Source organism: Vanacampus margaritifer, chromosome 15, assembly GCF_051991255.1.
Source record: "Vanacampus margaritifer isolate UIUO_Vmar chromosome 15, RoL_Vmar_1.0, whole genome shotgun sequence".
Taxonomy (NCBI): Eukaryota; Metazoa; Chordata; class Actinopteri; order Syngnathiformes; family Syngnathidae; genus Vanacampus; species Vanacampus margaritifer.
Window position 1 is genome coordinate 16,878,389 of NC_135446.1, and position 21,000 is coordinate 16,899,388.

The 21,000-nt window shown below is 40.2% G+C and overlaps 1 protein-coding gene across 1 annotated transcript in view; it reads right to left on the minus strand.

Annotated features, from left to right (window-relative positions):
* Window positions 1–21,000, minus strand: part of nrxn2b (neurexin 2b) — a 363,379-nt gene that overhangs the window by 165,213 nt on the left and 177,166 nt on the right. The window contains exons 10-11 of the mRNA XM_077544145.1: window positions 8,907–9,208; window positions 1,840–1,863 (exon numbers count right to left, since the gene is read on the minus strand). Of these exons, the coding sequence (XP_077400271.1) occupies window positions 1,840–1,863; window positions 8,907–9,208 (326 nt within the window). The remainder of the gene's footprint in view (window positions 1–1,839; window positions 1,864–8,906; window positions 9,209–21,000) is intronic.

Here is a 21,000-nt window from a genome sequence, read left to right on the forward strand (position 1 = left end):
AAGAATCCATTCAAGTTGTGAAAAGGTGATGCACAAGCCATGCACTTAATATGGAAATATGCATAAATATGGAACTGGACAGGACACGTATGGGGAGAATCATTCATGATCTGATTAAAACACAGTGAGGATGTACACCAGACATAGACGCATTCAAAGAATACAGGATGGGAACCACGTCACGGATTAACTCAGCAAATATGATTTATTATTATTTATAGGAAGGGGGGACAAGAGCGAGGAGCGCAAGGACGTCACCGTGTATTGTATCATCACGCCAATTTTTATTTTTTTTGTAACTAGTGATTTAGCATTTGTTACTCTCAATGCAACACAATGCAAAGTGGGAAGTGTCGGTCCTCTCTCCCCCAGCTCCTAGCCCCCCTCCCTTTGTTTCCATGTGCGAGGTCGTTATTGGTTTTAGTTGGTTAATTTAAAAAAGAACCAAACAAGAGGGGGGAAAAAAAACAGCACAAGAGGGGGAGTGTTGCGGCTAAAGTGTCGTGTGGCCGGATTGATTATATTAGAAGTATTGATATATGCATGTATATATCTTAGCCATGATATATACATATACATATATACTTAATGTAATCTTTTGAGAAAAGGGGTGTCATGCAGAAGTGCACGTTAGTGTTAGTATTAATGACTGCTCGCTTGCACACAGTCCAGCTCTTGCAGCGCAGATCACTAAAATTGATTGATGGCATCCCCAGTGAAAGACTATCTATCGATCCATCTATCCACCATAACAGGAAGTTTACTAGACTTGCTGATCATTGGCGATCAATTAATTTCCGCTTTAGAGTGCCTCATTGTTGCCTGCGAGTGTGCACAGATCACACAGAGACAAGCAGAAGAGAAAACAGTTTTTGAAAGTTCAATTCAAAAGTCCAATGTGACAGCCAGCGTTTAGACCGGGCTTCACGTTGGTGTGGCCGCTTTAGAGCGCCTCGTTGTACACGGCGTGAAAAAGCCCTTGGAAGAAGACACAGTGGGAAATATTCTAGAAAGGCTTTAAGACACGTTGTGTGTCAAATATACAATTGTATTTTTTACTTTACTTTACTTTAATATAAGCTATGCTGTTGTATGAATAGCAACAGCTGGACACATGCGTAAACTGCCATCTAGTGGAACAGCATCTCTTTGTTTTGCCTATTATACTATACATCCATTTTATCCAATTTCTGGCACATGGATGGATCATGGAGATCATGGAGACATGGCACAGTGCTCTAGTCGAAAGCAATCTTTCAAATGAATATATCAACGTGAGAGAATGTTTGTGCTATGCTGACATTCACTGGAGGCACCATCAGAGGATGTTTGTTCACCCGCTTTACAAGTCTGCTGTGTGCGCTCACGTCTTGGGGCTTGTTCTTGGAAAAAGAAATCAGGAGGGGGAAGTAAAAGGAAAAATAACCCAAAACGAAACACTTTTCTAAAGCTTAATTGAGGTATATTGGAGTAAAATTCTTTATTTCTTCATAGGGATAAGTATAGGAAGTAGAAAAAAATAAAGATTTAAAGGGGAAAAGGGGGTATAAAAAAAAGAGCGGGGGAAAAAAAAGTCTGGAAAATACATATTAGAATTTTGATGTAGACCTCTTTGGATGTGTGTTTAAAAAGGTAGGGGAGTACTGGATGGCAAAAAAAAAAAATAAATAAAAACATGTATCAAAATATAAAGGAGGCAGAGTTTGGCAGCTACCTGATGGCGGATTGAACGTTGAAAAGCAAACAGAAGAGAAACGGGGAAAAAAACAAAACCCAGAAGGACAAACCAAACTATAAGACAGTTAGAATGATAACTACCATATAATGCAGTTTGTTTACCATAGCGTGTCCAATGCCTGCGTGCTACGGGAGAAAACAGGGAGGGGGGAGGAAGGGGAAAAAAAATGACCAACCTTAAACTCAGGAGAACACATTTTAAGCCCCGCTCCCAAAAAGTGGAGACTGAAGAAAAGCCATCTTCTCTCAAAAGGTACACTACAGTATTGTATAAATATAAAATAATGCATCAAGCTCCCTAATGTGGCAATTAATATCCAAATCAAGAAATAAAGAAAGCTGTTGAGCAACTACACTATCTATCTAGAAAAGTAAAGGAAAAAGGGGGGAAAAAGGATAACACATTTGTTAGTATGTTACGTTGTAGGTTAAGTAGAATGGTTGACATTCCGTGGATGACACAGTGTTAGTTAGTGGAAATCATAACTGGAGAGGCCAAACCAAAGCACCAATGAACAGAATCAAACTGGAACAAATTTAGACTTTGTTGTTAGTAAAAGAGACAAGAGTTAGCAAAATTTAGACACAGGGACTTGTGGCTTGTCGTGATTGGCTAATTGGTGTGTGTATGTATGTGTGTGTGACATTTTTTTTTTGCGGATCCTTGATACGAGAGACATTCATTGGAAATTGCTGCAATTGGACACAAATCAGCCCAAATTCAGATTGAAAGGTAATCAATCAAATCAGTAATATGTAGATTAATAAAAAAAGGAAGCTTTAGTATTTGCTGCACACCCTGAAAAACGGGGGAAAGAAAAACACTGTAGTAGAGTTAGTACATTTCCAATTTTGACAGCATTGCCAGGATACCCTATAGGGAAAGATGGTCAATCATCATACGTCAAAAAGATGAATATATAAGATGGATGTGTCACACAGAGGATATAAAAAATATTCACACCCGTGTTCAGATGCTTAGTTTTTCTGTAATAGAAAAACAGACTAAGACTAAGAAAACTTTTTTCCACCATTAATGTGTACCCCTCAATTGAAAAATTGGACAAATATTCCCACACGTTTGGGAAATTCTTATGAACGTATTGGCCATAACTGTAATTCCAAAATTGGCACTTACAACAGCATAAAAAAAAAAAACAGTGATTAAAGTAATTGAAAAGAGGTGGTGGAGGGAATTATGAGCTTTATTTGGGGTTTATCAGAGGCACTTGAAAGGGTGGCAGGTGTATGCTGACTCCCATTTAACACAATTGAGAATGTAATTGGTTATTTCTGAATAGGCACAATTTTGAGAGGGTGTGCACACTTTTGCTATCACATTATCTCAGTAGTTTTTTTCTTATACAGGTTTTTCCCATACCTGTGGCCTATTGGAAAAAAAAGTTTATCTTGGTTTCATTAAAAAAAATATATATATAAACCTGTCATTTGAACAGGGGTGTGTAGACTTTTTAGATCCACTGTTTGTTGCAAATATAATTTCCCCTTTTTAGTTTCCTTACCTGAGGCACATTCTCAGACTTTATCGCCTCATTGTGGTTTCCTTAATCACTGAGTGTGCTTTTGTGCCACAAACGATCGATATGTTATCTGATTACAGGTGGAAAAGTCATGCAAACGAGCCTTGCGTCGATGTTTAAAAGGCGAGAAATCCAAGCGATATGAGTTGGGCGGCCTGTCTCTTCAGACGCTGGCTAAAAAGCGACTGGCCCAGTTCTGTCACTTGCATGTTGAATCTCCGGCTTGTAAAGTCACATCGGGGATTACAAGTCGGCTCTGTTGTGTTTCGCTTAGATGAGGAACAAACTGTTGTCTCTCTTTTTCTCCTTTTGCTTTCGTCTAGCGCCGCTAAAGCTGTCTCTACTCTTATTCTCTCCGCCTCCCACCGGAAAAACAAACCACGTGTCCATAAGTGGACAAGCGTCAATGGAAAATTCCCCTTTCCAGCTTTCCCGTTTGGGGGGTTTGGTGTGGAAGAACCACCACAACATCACAATTATCACGTCACTTGTGGTGCACCCGCTCACCACCAGGCGGCGCTCCGACCATGTGGTCATCTGGTAGACCTTAATTTTTCCCCTCAAACCCCTCCCATATCCTGAGATTCACCTCATTGTGCACTTTGCTGACAGCGACATTATGCTTATGCAAAGTAATTAATTACAAAAACAGACGAAAAAGGCGGAGAACTGGGCCTGATGACAAGTTATCTCCTCTTGGATGAGAACGTGGAGACATTTATTCAGCAGTGGAATACATGAGCAACATACAGAAATGTAAAGCAGATTAAAACACGCACGGGGAGTAGAGTTAGGGTCAAAGGGCGCTTGCGCCATCTGCTAGAAAGCACCACGAGAGATTCACACTTTTATTGACACGGATTGGCTGATATAGTTTGCTAGTTCTGGCTCCAAATCTGCACTCCATCGCAATTATTACGTTCCAAAACACCCCCGCTTTAAGTGAAATCCATGATAGAAATACCCTCTTTAAATACTCCCAAGCCATATTTTTTTTAAAGTCTTTACGGCACTATTTTTAAAGGACCTTTAAAGACACTTTTGGATTAAAACAAAACATAATCTATTGAGAGGGAACAAGCGCAACGGATAACAAAACAATATTGTACAAAATACAAATAGTGTAACAGGTTACCAATCCCTCTAAGTAGTAAACAAAATCCAGTTTTTCCATACTAACCAACTTATCATCTCACAAACGACATCAACAATCATGCCCAAAGACGTACGTTATAACATTAAACTACAGCTGTCACTTCGTGTAGGCGTAAAAAGCAGGATTGAAAATATTTTGATATTCAATGATCTACAAAATTAGGCTGAACATGAACAACTTCATGTTTTCATTCTTCTTCTTTCAAAATTACAGTGTTAAGCAATCTTGTGTCAGCAGTGGAATTACACACCAAATAAACGCGAGATAAAGTATCTCACTGAGCATTTACATTAATTTGCTCCCAAAAGTGTATAAATTCATTCTATTTTAAATGTTTTAAGTGTCCCAAAGACATATTTATAAGTTTTATTTTATTTTATTTATTATTTTATGCTAGAGCATACACAAGGCTTTGCTGCAGCCTCTCAACTGCAGAGAACGCTTGAAGAAATGCTAGTTATTACAAAAACGGGCAGCAGGTGGCAGCGGAGCAAAACAGATCAACCAGGGCCATGTCGAAAAAAAAAGCTAATTTACCCACAGTTCTAAACAGACATACCAATACTCTGTCATATTTTCTTTATCCTCTACACAGTGATTATTATGGGACTGCTGAAAGCAGCACATATTACTCTCCACCCTAGAAAAGATTTTTCCGCAAAAATGCAGCCCGTACCGTAGATCGCACCGGGGCAAATGAGGTATCAAACGATGCGGCTCGATCTGACTCGGTGCGGCATTACTTTTCTAGGAATTTCGAGTTACCATGGCGACGCAATTCCCCAAAAACTCCCAAAAAACTCCCATAGGAAATGAATGGAGAAAGGGGGAACAAATTACAGATCAAGCACTTTTTCCCATCTTTAGCTCAGTGTCGAAATCTTTTTTTAAGGAATGAAAGCTCTCCCCCCTGTACTGTAAAAGAAAAGACTACTTCTAGTTGCAAAAGTTTCACTTCAACTCATCACCATGGCCACAATCTTTGCTCACTAGACATCAAATTCTCACATTTTGTAGTCACGAGTGTCTTCTTTCAGACAAACTAACTTTTATTTGGCTAAGGTGTCATTTAGTACCTTTATTTTCACTTTAAGCTAGGACAAGTCGGACGAACTCGCCTATCTCTTCCATGTTAAATTCAGGCGCCTTTCGCTCTTCATTTCTGATAAATCATAAGTTTTCAACCTGCTCTCATTTGGTCATCAAAATGAGAACATGCTCGTGTTCCCCAAACCCTTGCCGTTCTAACGAGCCATTTCTTGAATCTGTATCTTGAACCGTTAAGTCGTGAGAGGCTTTTGTTCAAGGGGTGCGTCTCTCATACAATCTCAATGGAATGTGGGGCGCGTGACGGCTCCAAGTCAAAAATGGGTGTGCGTTCTTAAAGTGACAGTGACATATTTTTAGATTATGGTTAACTTCCACATTTCTTGACCGATTCCAGTCATTTAAATCTTAAACTGTTCAGCTCATTTACATTTTTTTAAATACATTTTCAGGGACAGTGAGATACTTTTAGTTGATGTTGATTATGGTTAACTTCCACATTTCTTGAGCGATTCCAGTCATTTAAATTTTAAACTGTTCAGCTCATTTACAAGAGTCAGCAGTCCCATTCAAAATTTCCGCGGGAATTTTTCTAGTTATTATTACTATCTTACTGAGGAGCTGAGAGCATTTCCACGTACTGTTTATCTGTATTATACTGCACCAAATGGCAAAGACGCACACACCAGAAGGAGCAGCACAATTCCACTGAATTGAAGCAAAAAATGTGGTTGAAATCTTTACATTAGATTTAAATATGTCATGACTGTATTTTTCTAATTAATCATGTACATAGAGTGTTTTATCTTATTAAAAACACATTTTTGTTGTTTTATTTAAAAATGAATGCTTAGTTTGTTAAAAATATTTTATACGTAATGGAACGATATATGACCTCGTCCTCATGTCCGTTTAAATTCAAATGTGACCCTCGTCCACGAAAGTTAGTTCACCTCTGATTTATTAAAAAAATAAAAATCTTAAGCAAAAAGAAAGCGTCAACTAATCTGATCCAATATAATCCTCAATTTCAAGTGAATCCACGTAGGATTAACAGATGTATAAAGTTTCTAAATGTTTGAAGCTATGCGTTCCTTTGAAATGAAAGTAGTGGAGAGAGACAATATGTGCGTGTGCACGTGTTGCTCATTATGGTGCACTCGGTGGGTAGGTGGCTCGCTTAATGCCGCAAAGCTTTCAAACTCGTGACGGCTTTTCAAAGTCATTAGGCTGGTCTCGCTCTGCTGATTTGACACGCAAGCTGCACAGCGCCGCACGTTGGTAAATTGCGTGGCTCGTCACTTGGAGATGGGGTGAGGGTTCATCGAGTTTGCCACAACTTCACTCTCAGGAACCCTGTTTGGCTTTAATGCACGTTGGCCTGTTTTGGCATTCTGAGCCACCCGCACTGGCCATTATTAGCTCTGACAAGCCATTCGTTCCAATTATAATTAGCCTCCAAAATGTGAGCTAGTAAGCACGGCGAGTGTAAGTGAAATTGATTGTGTCTCACCGAGGCACTCGGCAAGTGCCAAGTGATGATCTCAGCACCTACGAGATGTGCAGGTACTTGCTACACACAGGCATGAAGGCCAGAAAACCTGGTGAACGCTCCCAACCAATCTTCATCATTAAATAGAAGTGTGAGAAACGCACTGAGGCCGTCCTGCATTATGTGTATTGGTCTGAACTTGGGGTGTGAATTGCCTAGTACCTGGCGATTCGATTCGTATCACGATTCATAGGTCACGATTCGATTCGATACCGATTAATCCCGATACGGATCTATAAATTGGTTATTGCTATTTTTTTTTACTCAAATTTAGAAGATACAAATCAGTAAACTTGTACATGTACACTGTAAGATTTGTATGAAAATTTATTTATCTGAAAATTCAGGCTTGTAACTGAGCCTAACAGGTTTTCGTCTGTTTCATGTTTGAACAGCACTGAAATAAAATATTAAGGCTTAATGTTCCATTAACTCTTTGACTGCCAGACGTTTTCAGAAAAGGGATGCCGTGGGTGCCAGCCGATTTAAGCATTTTGACTGATCTTTCAAGGTCCACATAAAATTATGTGTTTGGACAAATGGAAACACACGTACTACCAAATGAAAAATTGGACTCTCATCTTTCATCAGAAAAAAAAGTTTGTTTCTACCTTATTCCGTTTTTCAGTAATCAACAATAGAAAATGGTTAGTTTCACCTCTGTTTTGAAACAAACGTCTTTTAACGTCTTTGGCACTCCTCTGTAGGATTTTACTAAATGTTATTTAACATTTTTGTCAGTCAAAGAGTTAATATAACATTCTTCCATGCTTAATGTGTGAATGCTAACCCTAAGTAAGACGTTTTGTTGAACATTTCCATAAAAAATTTGTTTAAAAATCGGTTCGGCCGCATTGAATCGATTCGAGAATTGCGTGATGTAATATTGCGATAGATTAACGAATCGATTTTTTCTAACACCCCTAGTCTGAACCAACTTAGATATACTGTACATATTAGTGTTGAAGACGTCCTCATAACATTAAATGTCAAAATAATTAACACATAACAGTTACTCGTCAAATTTGGCGGGCAAAATACAGTACATTGATAAAAAAATAAAAATAATATTAAGCGATTAATCGTGATTAATCAAAATTCTAAAATATGATGATCTCATTAAAAAATGTAACCGTATGACAGTTCTGTTTTTGAGCTAACTGTTTTTAGAGTGCAAATCTTAAGACAACATTGTTCTTAAAATTGCATGAAATGAATGACAATTTTCTATTCTTTTAATTTCAAAACAGCCACAACACGATTACCGATACCTTGAAATAAGGGCGGGTACCGGCCCAATACTGACACCCCCAATCGGTACTCGCCCATCTCTACAAAAGATAAACTTTACAAATTACTTTGTCTTTAAATATTTGTTCCATGTAGTCACTGTTAGAACATATGTATTTGTGTGTTGCATGTGTGCCTTTAAGGGGCGTGGCCTAGTGAAGGACATCAGGAGATGGGTAAATTGCTAGCATTGTCATTTTGCATTTGCGTGTTCTACTGTTTGTCTTGTTTAAATTGAAAAAAAAAAAAATGCAAAAATATGGACCAAGTCAGGGTTCCATTCTCCTCCAGTCATGTTCTGGAAGCAAAAAGTATAATTTCAATGAGGGCCTAATGAAATGATAAAGAGCCTTGAACTAAATGGTGAAAGAACTCTTGTTAGTTTCTTAGAGGAAAAAGAAAGGAAATAGCAGACTGTCAACCCTGAAAAACAAATTTTGCTTAAAGTGAGAGATGATCACACAAGCAAAGATATTAATAGGTAGGAAGGAAACATCCGTTCTACTGTGAGTGCAGTAAATCAGCTAGCATACATAAGCTAGCCATCCAAAAGCGCCGGATTTTACGGGCGCTGCGTGTTTACCTGGCGCAGGTTGCGGGTGACGCGCACGTCGTGCCAGCCGTTGTCGTTGAACTTGCCGTTGACGGGCTCCACCAGGGCCTCGAAGGCCCCGGAGCCCAAATTGATGACCAGCCAGACGGCGCCGCTCTTCAGCGACAGGTTGACGTAGTCGGCCGACTTGCCCGTGTGCAGCATGAGGCCGTTGCGCTGCAGCGTACGGAACGACAGCGTGATCTCGTCCGTGCTGCTCTGGATCGGCGTCAGCGACAGGTCGTAGCAGAAGAACTCGTTGCCCTTGAAGGTTGCTACGGATTCTTCCTTTCCTGTGAGGGGGGTGGGGGGGGGTGACAACATCAAAACATGAAATGAGAAACACCACCAGCATCATAGAAGAAGAAACTGAACTCTGACCTGAAGACACTTTCATTTTAAACTTATCGTCCAACATTACACTTAAAAATGAATGCTCACATATTACAGATATCACATATTCACTCTCTGGACCTGGATTTGCACCCTCCCCATTCAGTTGCTTCTCCGCACATTCGTTAGTGCACACCTCCGATCTATATTGCCGGATGAAACCAATTAGCTGTGCTTATTGACTGCGATGATGCAGCTCGTATAAAAATGTCTCCACCGAAATGTGTTTCGGGTGATAAATCAGCGAGATATTCGGCAGTGTTTCATCTGTCAGATGAATTGATTTGCATCACAGAAAAAGTAGGATACAAGAAACAAAGTGAGGTGAATACATAATGGGGGGATCAAAAATCCTGTGAGGAGAACGCCACTTGCTTCCGCAAAACATCACTGCAAAATTGGCAGTGTTAATTCAACACCTACAGAGTTATATTTGACACCTCAAAAGTGTTAAAACAACATTTTTGAAAGTGTTTTTTTTTTTTTTTTACGCTAGGATAAAAACAACTCTGACGGTAGTTAAAATTTTATACTATTCAACACTGGTCAGTGTTAAACAGCAATTACTCTTCGTCGTTCATTGACAGGTGCAAAGGCAGGGATGAGTTATATCTCTTCAGAGTTAATCTAACACTGGGTGATCAACTCTGTAAAATAACACCAATTAACTCTGAAAATATTACAAAATTACACTTCAGGAGTTAAAATAAACTCCCAAAAATTTCACTCTGAAATGTTAACACTCCAATTTTTTTGCTGTGAGGACTGGGTTCAAGTGGTGGATCATCAAATCTGGTTCCATTCCAGCAAAATTACAGGTGATACACAAAACTACATAAAGGTATTGCCACAAGCAGACATGCCAGATGCGACACCCACTTGTCGTGGCGGTGCACATTCACAACGTGTGATGGTTAAGGATGAGTAAGTGTCATCATCGCCTGGAGGGCAAGCCCAACACACAAACAAAAACGCGTACATGCGCTCACATCGAGCCGACGGTTTTATGATGGCTGAGATGGAGAAACGGCTCTCAAAGGCGCATTTTCTCTCAAAATTGACATTCTGAGCAACCGCAAGTGAAGTGTGAATTGACACAGAAAAGAGCTATTAAAGAAGAAACAGAACGAGATCGACGGAACGGTGCGAGAAGGGGGAAGGCGGGGCCGCGCCTGAAACAAATAAAAAAAGTAAATCCCCTTGAGGGAAGCCTTGTGGCGATGCTGATGTTGGCAGCGCAAAAGCAGCCATTTTCAATTATGTTATTATTATTACAATTATGTTTCAATTATGGACAAGCTAAGTATGTTAACAGTGAGTGGCGTGTGATTTGCCTCTGTGAGCTGACTGCACACTTTCTTTTGTTTACGCCTCTTTAGTAAACACAAGGCTGAGAGTGCCAGATAAGCCGAAAAGGAGACCGCCACCAGCTCAGATACTGTCCACTGGTATCGCCAACACCAGGAAGGTTACGTCTCCATTGGCAATTATTTGCTAATAGTGATGAGATGTCACTTCAGCTTTCGTAAAATCTCATTAGAACCAGCAATTACCTCCACCTTCTTAGCTGTCTTTAAACATCGTGCGCCGCCGTGGAGACGTAGGCTTAACGTGATAGCTTGATGGAAGTCAGGACCTACACATGAACCTGAGACTTAAGTGCCGGCAAGGTCTCAATTAGCCTCACAGTAAGACTTGGCTACATGGAGGAGAGTGGCCATTTGAAACGGAGCTACACATAATAGCCTCTTTATTATTCATTTACTGTCTGCTTTCTGATTGCTGCACCTTTGGGTCATGGGAAGTCTGTTTAAGGAGGGGTGAGGATATGATTCCACACACAACCAACAATGGCTAAGTTATGTGAAGAAGATTCACTCATTTTCTCCCTTCACTGTAACATCTTTTTACACTAGAACACACTGGCGAGCGAGGCCACAATGCCCCCACCTGCCGCAAACGAGGATCCCCGGCTGCCTCGCTAAGTTTCTGAAGGAGCACTTCACTTTCAAAGAGAGAAGATACAGCGGAGGACAAAATGCCCGCCCACGTAGTGAACCTTCGCGCACACAAGCGCTCGCTTGTCTATCGTGGCCAACAACATGACACGTGTGATCTGCGGATATTTACAACATATCTCCACTTGACACGCACACTGCGCTACAAATGGCGGTGATAAAAAAGGCACAAGGAGGCGCACATAAAATGTTTTATATCAATGTCGTTGTCAGCTCCTCTAGCGGATGTTACAGTCATAAAGGGGGAACGTGTCCTAGCTTGATTAGCGCCCTATGCGAGACCCCCTTTGGTGAAGATGTCCTACTTCCTTGACATCATAACCTCTTATTTCAATGTTTATTAACATTATTTAATATTATTTAAAACTAGAAAAATTCCCGCGGAAATTTTGAATGGGACTGCTGACTCTTGTAAATGAGCAGAACAGTTTAAAATTTAAACGACTGGAATCGCTCAAGAAATGTGGAAGTTAACCATAATCAACATCAACTAAAAGTATCTCACTGTCCCTGAAAATGTATTTAAAAAAATGTAAATGAGCTGAACAGTTTAAAATTTAAATGACTGGAATCGGTCAAGAAATGTGGAAGTTAACCATAATCTAAAAATATGTCACTGTCACTTTAAGAACGCACACCCATTTTTGACTTGGAGCCGTCACGCGCCCCACATTCCATTGAGATTGTATGAGAGACGCACCCCTTGAACAAAAGCCTCTCACAACTCAACGGTTCAAGATACAGATTCAAGAAATGGCTCGTTAGAACGGCAAGGGTTTGGGGAACACGAGCATGTTCTCATTTTTTTTAATCGGATGAAAAATGACCAAATGAGAGCAGGTTGAAAACTTATGATTTATCAGAAATGAAGCGCGAAAGGCGCCTGAATTTAACATGGAAGAGATAGGCGAGTTGGTCCGACTTGTCCTAGCTTAAAGTGAAAATAAAGGTACTAAATGACACCTTAGCCAAATAAAAGTTAGTTTGTCTGAAAGAAGACACTCGTGACTACAAAATGTGAGAATTTGATGTCTAGTGAGCAAAGATTGTGGCCATGGTGACGAGTTGAAGTGAAACTTTTGCAAATAGAAGTAGACTTTTCTTTTTTCCTGCCACTCTAAAGTTAATTGGTCAACAGAGTGCGGTAAAAGCCTAATTCACTCACTGTCTTTGAACCCGCACAGGGGGGAGAGCTTTCATTCCTTAAAAAAAGATTTCGACACTGAGCTAAAGATGGGAAAAATTCCTACAAAATGAGCTAAAATTCGTATCAGTCGGATAACGTATGAGTGCGCAGCGTGTCTTGGAAAAAGGTGCTTGATCTGTAATTTGTTCCCCCTTTCTCCATTCATTTCCTATGGGAGTTTTTGGGGAATTGCGTCGCCATGGTAACTCGGAATTCCTAGAAAAGTAATGCCGCACCGAGTCAGATCGAGCCGCATCGTTTGATACCTCATTTGTCCCGGTGCGATCTACGGTACGGGCCGCATTTTTGCGGAAAAATCTTGGGATTTTCTAGGGTGGAGAGTAATATGTGCTGCTTTCAGCAGTCCCATAATAAAGATGACTTAACTTAAAATCATTGAAAGCACCTTGGGGCAACAAATTTCCCGTACAAATGGCAATGGTTTAAATTTTAGGCACCAATAGAAAACAATTGTGATTGTTTATTATTGAGTCATAGAGGCCTTGTTGGTTTTTAATGTAATGGTTTTGTTGTAATGTTGTATTTTCATTGAGTGTATGTTGTTTATTAGCATCCTCCAGTGGTCAAATGTGTAGTGTGTATCAGATTGTGTACTCATTGCCTACATAAGGCTGTGGTAAAATGTGTAATTTGCCAATAAAAAAAAAATATGTTAACAAGAAAATTCATGTGTTCAAGATGAGTAATTTAAGACGTTAGCATTTTATGCTAGCAGACGTGAGTTTTGCTAATCATTAAGCTCCTGTAACTACGTTAGCATACCTTTGTTGTTTATTTTAATTCATGTTTTATAGTATAATTCATGTTCTGAACACTGTAAAAACTGCACTTTACGGTGTGTTAATTGAAACTTTTTCTTCACATTTTGACACAGATGTATGCTAATATAGCAACCACACCTCACAGTTAGCTAGCTAGCAGACAGACAGACAGACAGACAGATAGATAGATAGATAGATAGATAGATAGATAGACATCCATCCATCCAATTATGATGACGATGTGTGACAATTGCAAAATGAACTTTTATCCCAGTCACAAGTTTAGCTGTGTATATTTTGTGTATGATGTTAAAATAGTGAACTGGTGGGAGGAAGATTTGTTTGGAAGGTGTAACTCACATTATGGTTGTAGGCTAGCGGGCTAGCTAGCAAGAAGCTACAGCGCGTAGCATGCCGCTGGACTCTCAGCTCAAATTTTCGCTCCGAGTAAGTTCCAGTGAATACCGGTCGCCATTTCCCCCTCCCGTCCGTGAAGCTTTTTCAAACTGCCCGCGTGTGGAGGACACGACTAGTCAATTCGTTTGTCCCCACCTCCCCCGATATACCGGTCCCAATCGCGGGGGCGGGGCGTTCTCTCTCTCTCTCTCTCTCTCTCTCTCTCTCTCTCTCTCTCTCTCTCTCTCTCTCTCTCTCTCTCTCTCTCTCTCTCTCTCTCTCTCTCTCTCTCTCTCTCTCTCTCTTTGATAAAATCTTGATTTTTTATCATAGAAATTGTAATACCCATTTTTAATAAATGTACCTGTAATCTGATAACATGTTTTTCCCTGTAACTGGAATGGAATACAATTCCCATCAATGTCATCTGATTACGTAACGGCAGTACATGTATTGCGTTACTCCCCAAACCTGAAGGTAGACATAATAAACATTGTTCTAATGTTGTACTGTATTTCTACTTTGTCGATTACAGTTTTACAAAAACAAAAGAAAAGATCATATCAAAACATCCCCTACGTTAACTGTCTAGCTGGGTAGAGCAGTAATTAATGCATCTGGAACAGCTAATGAAGTGTCCATGTGTGAGTGATGAATCTTTTGGACATGGAACAGTAGATGCAGCGATGCTTATGATCAAGCACTTGACTTAATTGCTAAAAGCGAAGTCAACTCGGCATTGTGATGCTTTATTCAAAGCGGTGACTAAGTGCGGTGGCGGATGTCATGTGTTTAAAGAGCCCTTGGTGTTTGAGGACTCTTGATTGGATTCAGTTTTTTATTACATTATTTTCCTCCTCCACCTTTCAATGTTGCTCCAGGTCAAATTTTGAGTATGCGTTTGTGTTAATTTAATCTGCTGATTGACAGCATTTGAAGGTCTTTGCATACTGGTTTTAATACTGCGGTGCGCATATTAAATTGGCGGACTGGCCATTGAGAACATCTAAGATAAAAATACACGTTTTGGCCCTAGTGCCAAAGGTTTATCACATGGAATTTTAATGACAAACCTTCACCTCCACTGTCTTACACCACACGCTCACTCTTGAGGAAATTTGCAGTGGAAGCGCATACGACACTTGATGCAGGTGAAACAGTTACCTTTAATTGTCTGTCACCAGCAAGCACAATAGCACGGCGTGGCAGTGTTTATGACCCTGCATCTATTTGGTGCTCTAATTTCATCTTTTTTTTGTTTTTTTTCCCCCCTCCACAAGTCTTTGCAGCATTATGAGATACAAGTAACTTATGGTTATATACCGTATGTGTAAAATCAAGGGCGGCTTGTCAAATGTGCTCGGCTGTGTTAAGAAAAAGTGCATTGTGCCAAATGAACTACAGCGATCACTTGACAAGCCATTTCAACAGCAGACATTTTATTTTCCAGATACACACAACCCAGTGAGACTGCAGTGAGAATCTCTAATGAAGACCAATTTAAAATGAATACATAAATACAACAATATCTAAATAAAGGAGCACTGTGTGTGTGTCTGAAAGTGTGGAGGAGGGAATTAAAGAGAAATAACAAGGAATTAAAAGAGTTGGAATATAATCCTTTTTTGATTGTGATTGCAGAGGGTATGATCCTTTTTTGTTTGTCTGGCGGTTCATTTACCGGCAAATCATGTAAAAATGTAACTAACACTAGGACATCTGTTTATTTGCATGTTGTGCTGGGGCTCGCAAATTATGTCTGTGTATAATTATTGTTTGATTTTTTTTTACCAATTTTCAACAAAATGTAACATTTTTTCATTTGTAAGCCTATATAAATCACCAATGGAGGAAACCCCATATAAAATCTCACCTCTGGGTCCCCACATCGAGTAGGGCCCACCACGCTCTGGTATCGCATCTCCGATTATGTTAAGGTTCATTTACACACACACACACACACAGACAAAAAAATACACACACAACGCTGCAATAACCGGCTGGTGCGATCGGACAAATGAGCTGTTAGTTGCTTACTCTTGGGGGTTATTGACAAGAGAAGCAGCAGTTGTGCCGGTGCACTGTTTGTCTAATAACCAAGGCTACGTTTCAATTTCACATCTCACTGAACAGCCTGCTTAGACTCGTGAGATTGATATGACATCAGGCTCTGCAAGAGATTTTTTTGTGTGTGCGCGTGTGTGGTTGAGGAAAGACTCACAGTCAACACGAGTCAAACAGGCTGAAACTGACAGTACTCTGGCACTCTGGTATTGAATTCCATGCCGTCACATTGGCTGCAAGTTTTAGTTTGAATGTAAACAAACAACTGCAGTTTTAGTTTGAATGCAAACAAACAACTGCAGTTTTCCTGACAGCTTGTCGTCGTAATTCCAATAACAATTAATGTCACCTCTAAAATGTTGTTATAATGCAATTTAGCTGATAGAATAAAGGGTTGAAACTACAAAAAAAACAGAATGTGAACAGAGCGGTTGTAAAATGCTTGAAACGGGATAGCATGACGCAAAAGAAACACTAAATGGTAAATTTCGAAAATCATTAGGCTATTTACAACAGAATGAATGGCGCATTTCGCATTTGAATTTTTTATTATTGGTTGCCATTACACCATCTATTACAGTTTAAAACCTGGGGGGAGAGAAAAACGTCCATATGGGTTTAAACAATCCCTCTCTTCTAGTTACTGATGGGATGATGATTAAAAAAAAAAAAAATCTGATTCTAGGCCATTGGCACATCAAGCCTAGTTTGTCATGATCGAAGCAAAGCGGCAGTAAAGAGTTTCATCCTTGCTTGCATCTGGAGATGACACATGGAGAAAAAAGGTGGCGTATGGGATGGCAGAGGCGAAGAGGAAGAGGAGGAGACAATGTCACAGTGTCAGCTATTCCCTGGAACAAGGCAGGGCTGAAGAAGAGAGGAAAGTGTGTTAACCTTCCATCACTCCTCGCTTCCTCTGATCCCAACGTCGAGCAACACAATTCCCTCAAGAAGTATTTCTATCATTTTTGTACATCCCCCGCCATGAATATTTGAGAAGGAAGTCTCTACACACACACACACACATCCACGCGCACACGCACACGCACTATTTGAACCAAAGCATCCCTGACAAGCACAATTAAAGAGTTACTGAAACGAACATTGACTGGTCACCGATTTGCTTTGAGCCCCATCCGTTTTGTGATTTTATTCAATTATAGCTCGCTCTTGTGACTCTCATACACAGAACCAGAAAATATTATCACCGCACAAACACACACAAGCTACAAAGCACAGTTAAAAGTAATAGGCCTCTGCACTAAAAATGTAAACGTTTTATATATATATATATATATATATATATATATATATATATATATATATATATATATATATATATATATATATATATATATATTTATATATTTTAGGGGTTACTGTGTTCATTTTGAGTTAATCTGAAGTTCCATTAACGCCACAATTTTTTTAACGCGCAATTAATAACCGCCACTTAATTGGGAAGACTGTACTAGGGGAATTCCAGTCACAACGCAGCAGATACATCCACATCAAAATTTAGCAGCAAAATAAATTTAATAAAAATGCATATATTTGTGGAGACTGGGGTCAAGTTGTATTTTACAGTTTTTAAAAAATGTGCTTCATGGTAAAGATTAGGTAACGATTACAGACGCTCGCCACCTTACGAACGAGTTACGTTCCGGACGATCGTTCGTAAGGTGAATTTGTTCGTAAGTTGCTTCAGTGCTATATTTTATATTATAATTTATGTTTAAAGCCTATATAAGTATATTGAAGGTTTATATAAGTATGTTTAAGGCTTGTACAAGTAACCTGCATTGGTTTGTACTGAAAAAAACTTTTAATAAAATGGAGAGAATACGTACAGTACTGTACTGTACTACGTATGTTAGAGAGAGAGAGCGAAAGACACACACACAGTATGTACATGTACGTAATAAGATAAATAAAATGAAGTTTAACTTACTTTTGGAAGATGTACTCGATGCTTAAGGAGATGATGGAGGAGGAGGAAGAAGAGGATTTTATATCATGAGAGATTCTTCGTCGTCGCTGGAATCGGCTTCAAAAGTTATTTCCTGCTTCATGGGGACCGGCGTTTTCTTCCTCCTCCTCCTCGCCACGTTGCTCAGCCTCCAATGAGCTCTCACAGCGCCAATCGTCGGTATTAGCGGCGGAAAGAAGCACTACGCGCAATACAAAATCTAACTTACAGCATTTCTTTCCGAACATTTTTCGACATACTGTACGCGCAGAAATGTTCGTATGTACCGTTGTTCGTAACTCGAATGTTCGTAAGTAGGGGAGCGTCTGTAATATGAAAAAAAAAATGCACTGAGCATGTCACCAACATCTGACAAATACAACTATGCCATCTAGTGGCAGAAAAATGACCTCAACACAAATCAATATCACACTCGTTTTTTTACAGTTCGGTACATCTTTTTAATTGCAACTCAATTTGATCAATTATGAAATTACTGTATCAATGATAAAGATGCAACCATATTTCTAACTATATCCCTCCACGGATATCTTTCCATTTCCACCATCCTCCCTCCTCCCGTGCTCCTAATCTTTCCCTATAAGTTTGTTGCCTGCGCTTCTGCACGCCATCCCCGCGCTACCTTTTCTCGCCAGCCCACTTTCTCCCTCCTGTCACAGCTCATTCTCTCCCTCCCACACCAGCTGCGTGAAGAACAGGCCCGCCATGCCAAGTGCCATTTGATTAGCCTCTTTCTGGCAGGCACAGTAATTGTTGGGACAAGTCCTCTCTTTCCTCTTCTTGTACCCGGCCCCCTCCCTCGTCAATGTATCTCTTTCTTTTCTTCATCAACTCCTCATCATTGGATTTTGCATTCACAGTTAATGTCTTTCACATTTATCCAGGATGATTCCTATCCTCCCACATATTCCAGGCTCTCCATACTTAAAACACACACATTGATTCCTCATCACTTTGAGTGTCTTGCATTTATTTTCTTTGGTGTCCCCATTTTACCTCTTTGCATACATTTTTTTATCAAGACGTGTACGAGTTAGATTGTGTAATTGTGAGGTTGTTTACTAGTTAGGCTAATCCTTGCCAGAATGTGTCTGGGTTTCGATCGAACCCAAGTTAAGAATCACTACCATTTTCCTATTGTGCAGCGGACTAGCTAAACAACCAAAGCTAACGGTCATCCTTCAAAGTGGTTAATGACTTTCATGTGCAGCACGCATCAGTTGGAACAAGCTTGACTGACATATGACATCAGTGGTCTTGACAGCGTGGACTGCGGGGGGGGGGGGGGGGGGGGCAGAAGACACAAGGAAGTGACCTGGGGAGACACGATGAGCACTCTTTTTTTGTAGTCATCATTCTCTTACTAATGCACCCCATCTACGACCTTTTGTACGTCCAAAACACACATTGGCACCGACATAAAGTCACGTCTGCCCGCAGGGCGGGGAATTGCTTCACGGTGTTACACCAGACTCCTTTCCGTACAGTGCAGTCAAACCAAATTGATTTGCGTTCACGTTTTGTAAATGTGCTTCTTCACCGTGTGGAGAGTATTTTCATGGTGAAAGCCAGGCAAGCGATGGATAAATAATGCAGGGTTTCAAGCTTTCACAGAGAATAACACATCAAGTACAGCGCAAACAACCTGGGCAATCAAAAAGACAATATGACCTCTTTGGTTATGGGAAAACTCTGAGACCCTCTCCTCGGAAAAGACACCCCATCCATTTTTCAAAGTAGAGCAAGCCTTACATTTTTTTGTGTCCTCTGTGACATCCCAAATAGAAATCGATGTGTCTGGCACAACGTTGCAGCCCGATGCATTAAATGTGGAATCGATAACTAATGTCACAGTCATTTTTCCTCATCCCCCGACCAATGGGATACGATGAAAGTACCTTGCACCACCTGGGAGCTGCTGGGAATTGAGACTACAGAGCAGGGCATGCTGGGATTCCTCACAGAAACTAAAAAGAACCTTAGACTCGCTGGAAATACACAGTTACTTAAAACTTTTACAATTCATTGACATAATCCAGATCAATCACTCAATTTCTTTGTAACTGAATAAAAAAAGGCCCAACCCTTCTCAATATGCATTATAATACAAATGATGTTGCCAGGTATAGCTCTATTCCACATCCTGCAGCAATATAATTTCTAATCCGATATAGTCAGAGTTCATAATTCTCCAGTTGTGAAGAGAAATTGCGTGGTTGAAAAGATATTCCATCATAATAAAGCGGCCCTGCAGGAATTCACATAAACACATCATACACACTATGAGGCCTGGACGTGTGCCGAGATCCTGACAAAGGAATAAACCAAATCATCCACACATATAAATTGGTAAAAATGTATGAGGGCATCCCTTCAAACCACTACAATCATAAACCTCAACCCTGTAATAATCCTCCACTCCTTCAATATTTATGGGCCAACGCTCACAATCTCCCACTTCTCTTTTATTATTTGTCAGCAGAGATGATTCAGCCTCCGGTGGGCTGCTACACGCACACACGGGCGGATTCGGAAAAAAAAACCACAGGGTCGCAGCTTATTACACTCCCTGCATCTCTATAACCAGCCTCGGGTCAACAAACATCTCTCCAAGTGCGGCAGAGGTTGGGTTTGAAGGGAGCTAAGCAGGTCTGGCAAACATGGCTTTCATATAATTTCCTTGAGCTGATCATAATATACCTGAGTGAGAAGAACCACCAACAAACACACTTGGGATGTTGGGGGAAAAAAATGGCGGCAATCGACCCCACAAAAGAGCAGAAGCTTTTTGAACTTTGTAGCAGTGCCGGCTATTCAGGGTAGGGTGACCAGATGTCCCGGCCTGACTGAGACTCGCTTTGAGCTTTGAGCCTTGTGTCCCGAGTCCCAGCGGATTTCGCCAGCCCCATTGATTTGTCCTACTTTTACGCAGGTCCAGTCCTGGTGTCTCGGGTTTTTAAAATTATTTTTTATTAGTCCAGTCAGCCAGCAAGTTGTTTGGTTCATGTGTAGGTCAATCATACAGTTGTCATGGTGATTCATACAATAAACCAATTAAAAAGGAATTTCACTGTTAAATTCCTTCCTATTTACTTTCACATCCACCTTTGCATTCTCATTCACATCCAATCACTTGTAGGCCGTCCCAAGTTTTCGTCATACCGGAACTTGAACTACTTCCTGCTTGCATGCCATGAATCATGAGAAATGGAGTCCTACTAGCCTAATGCTAGCAGTTACTTATTTACGAATTTAC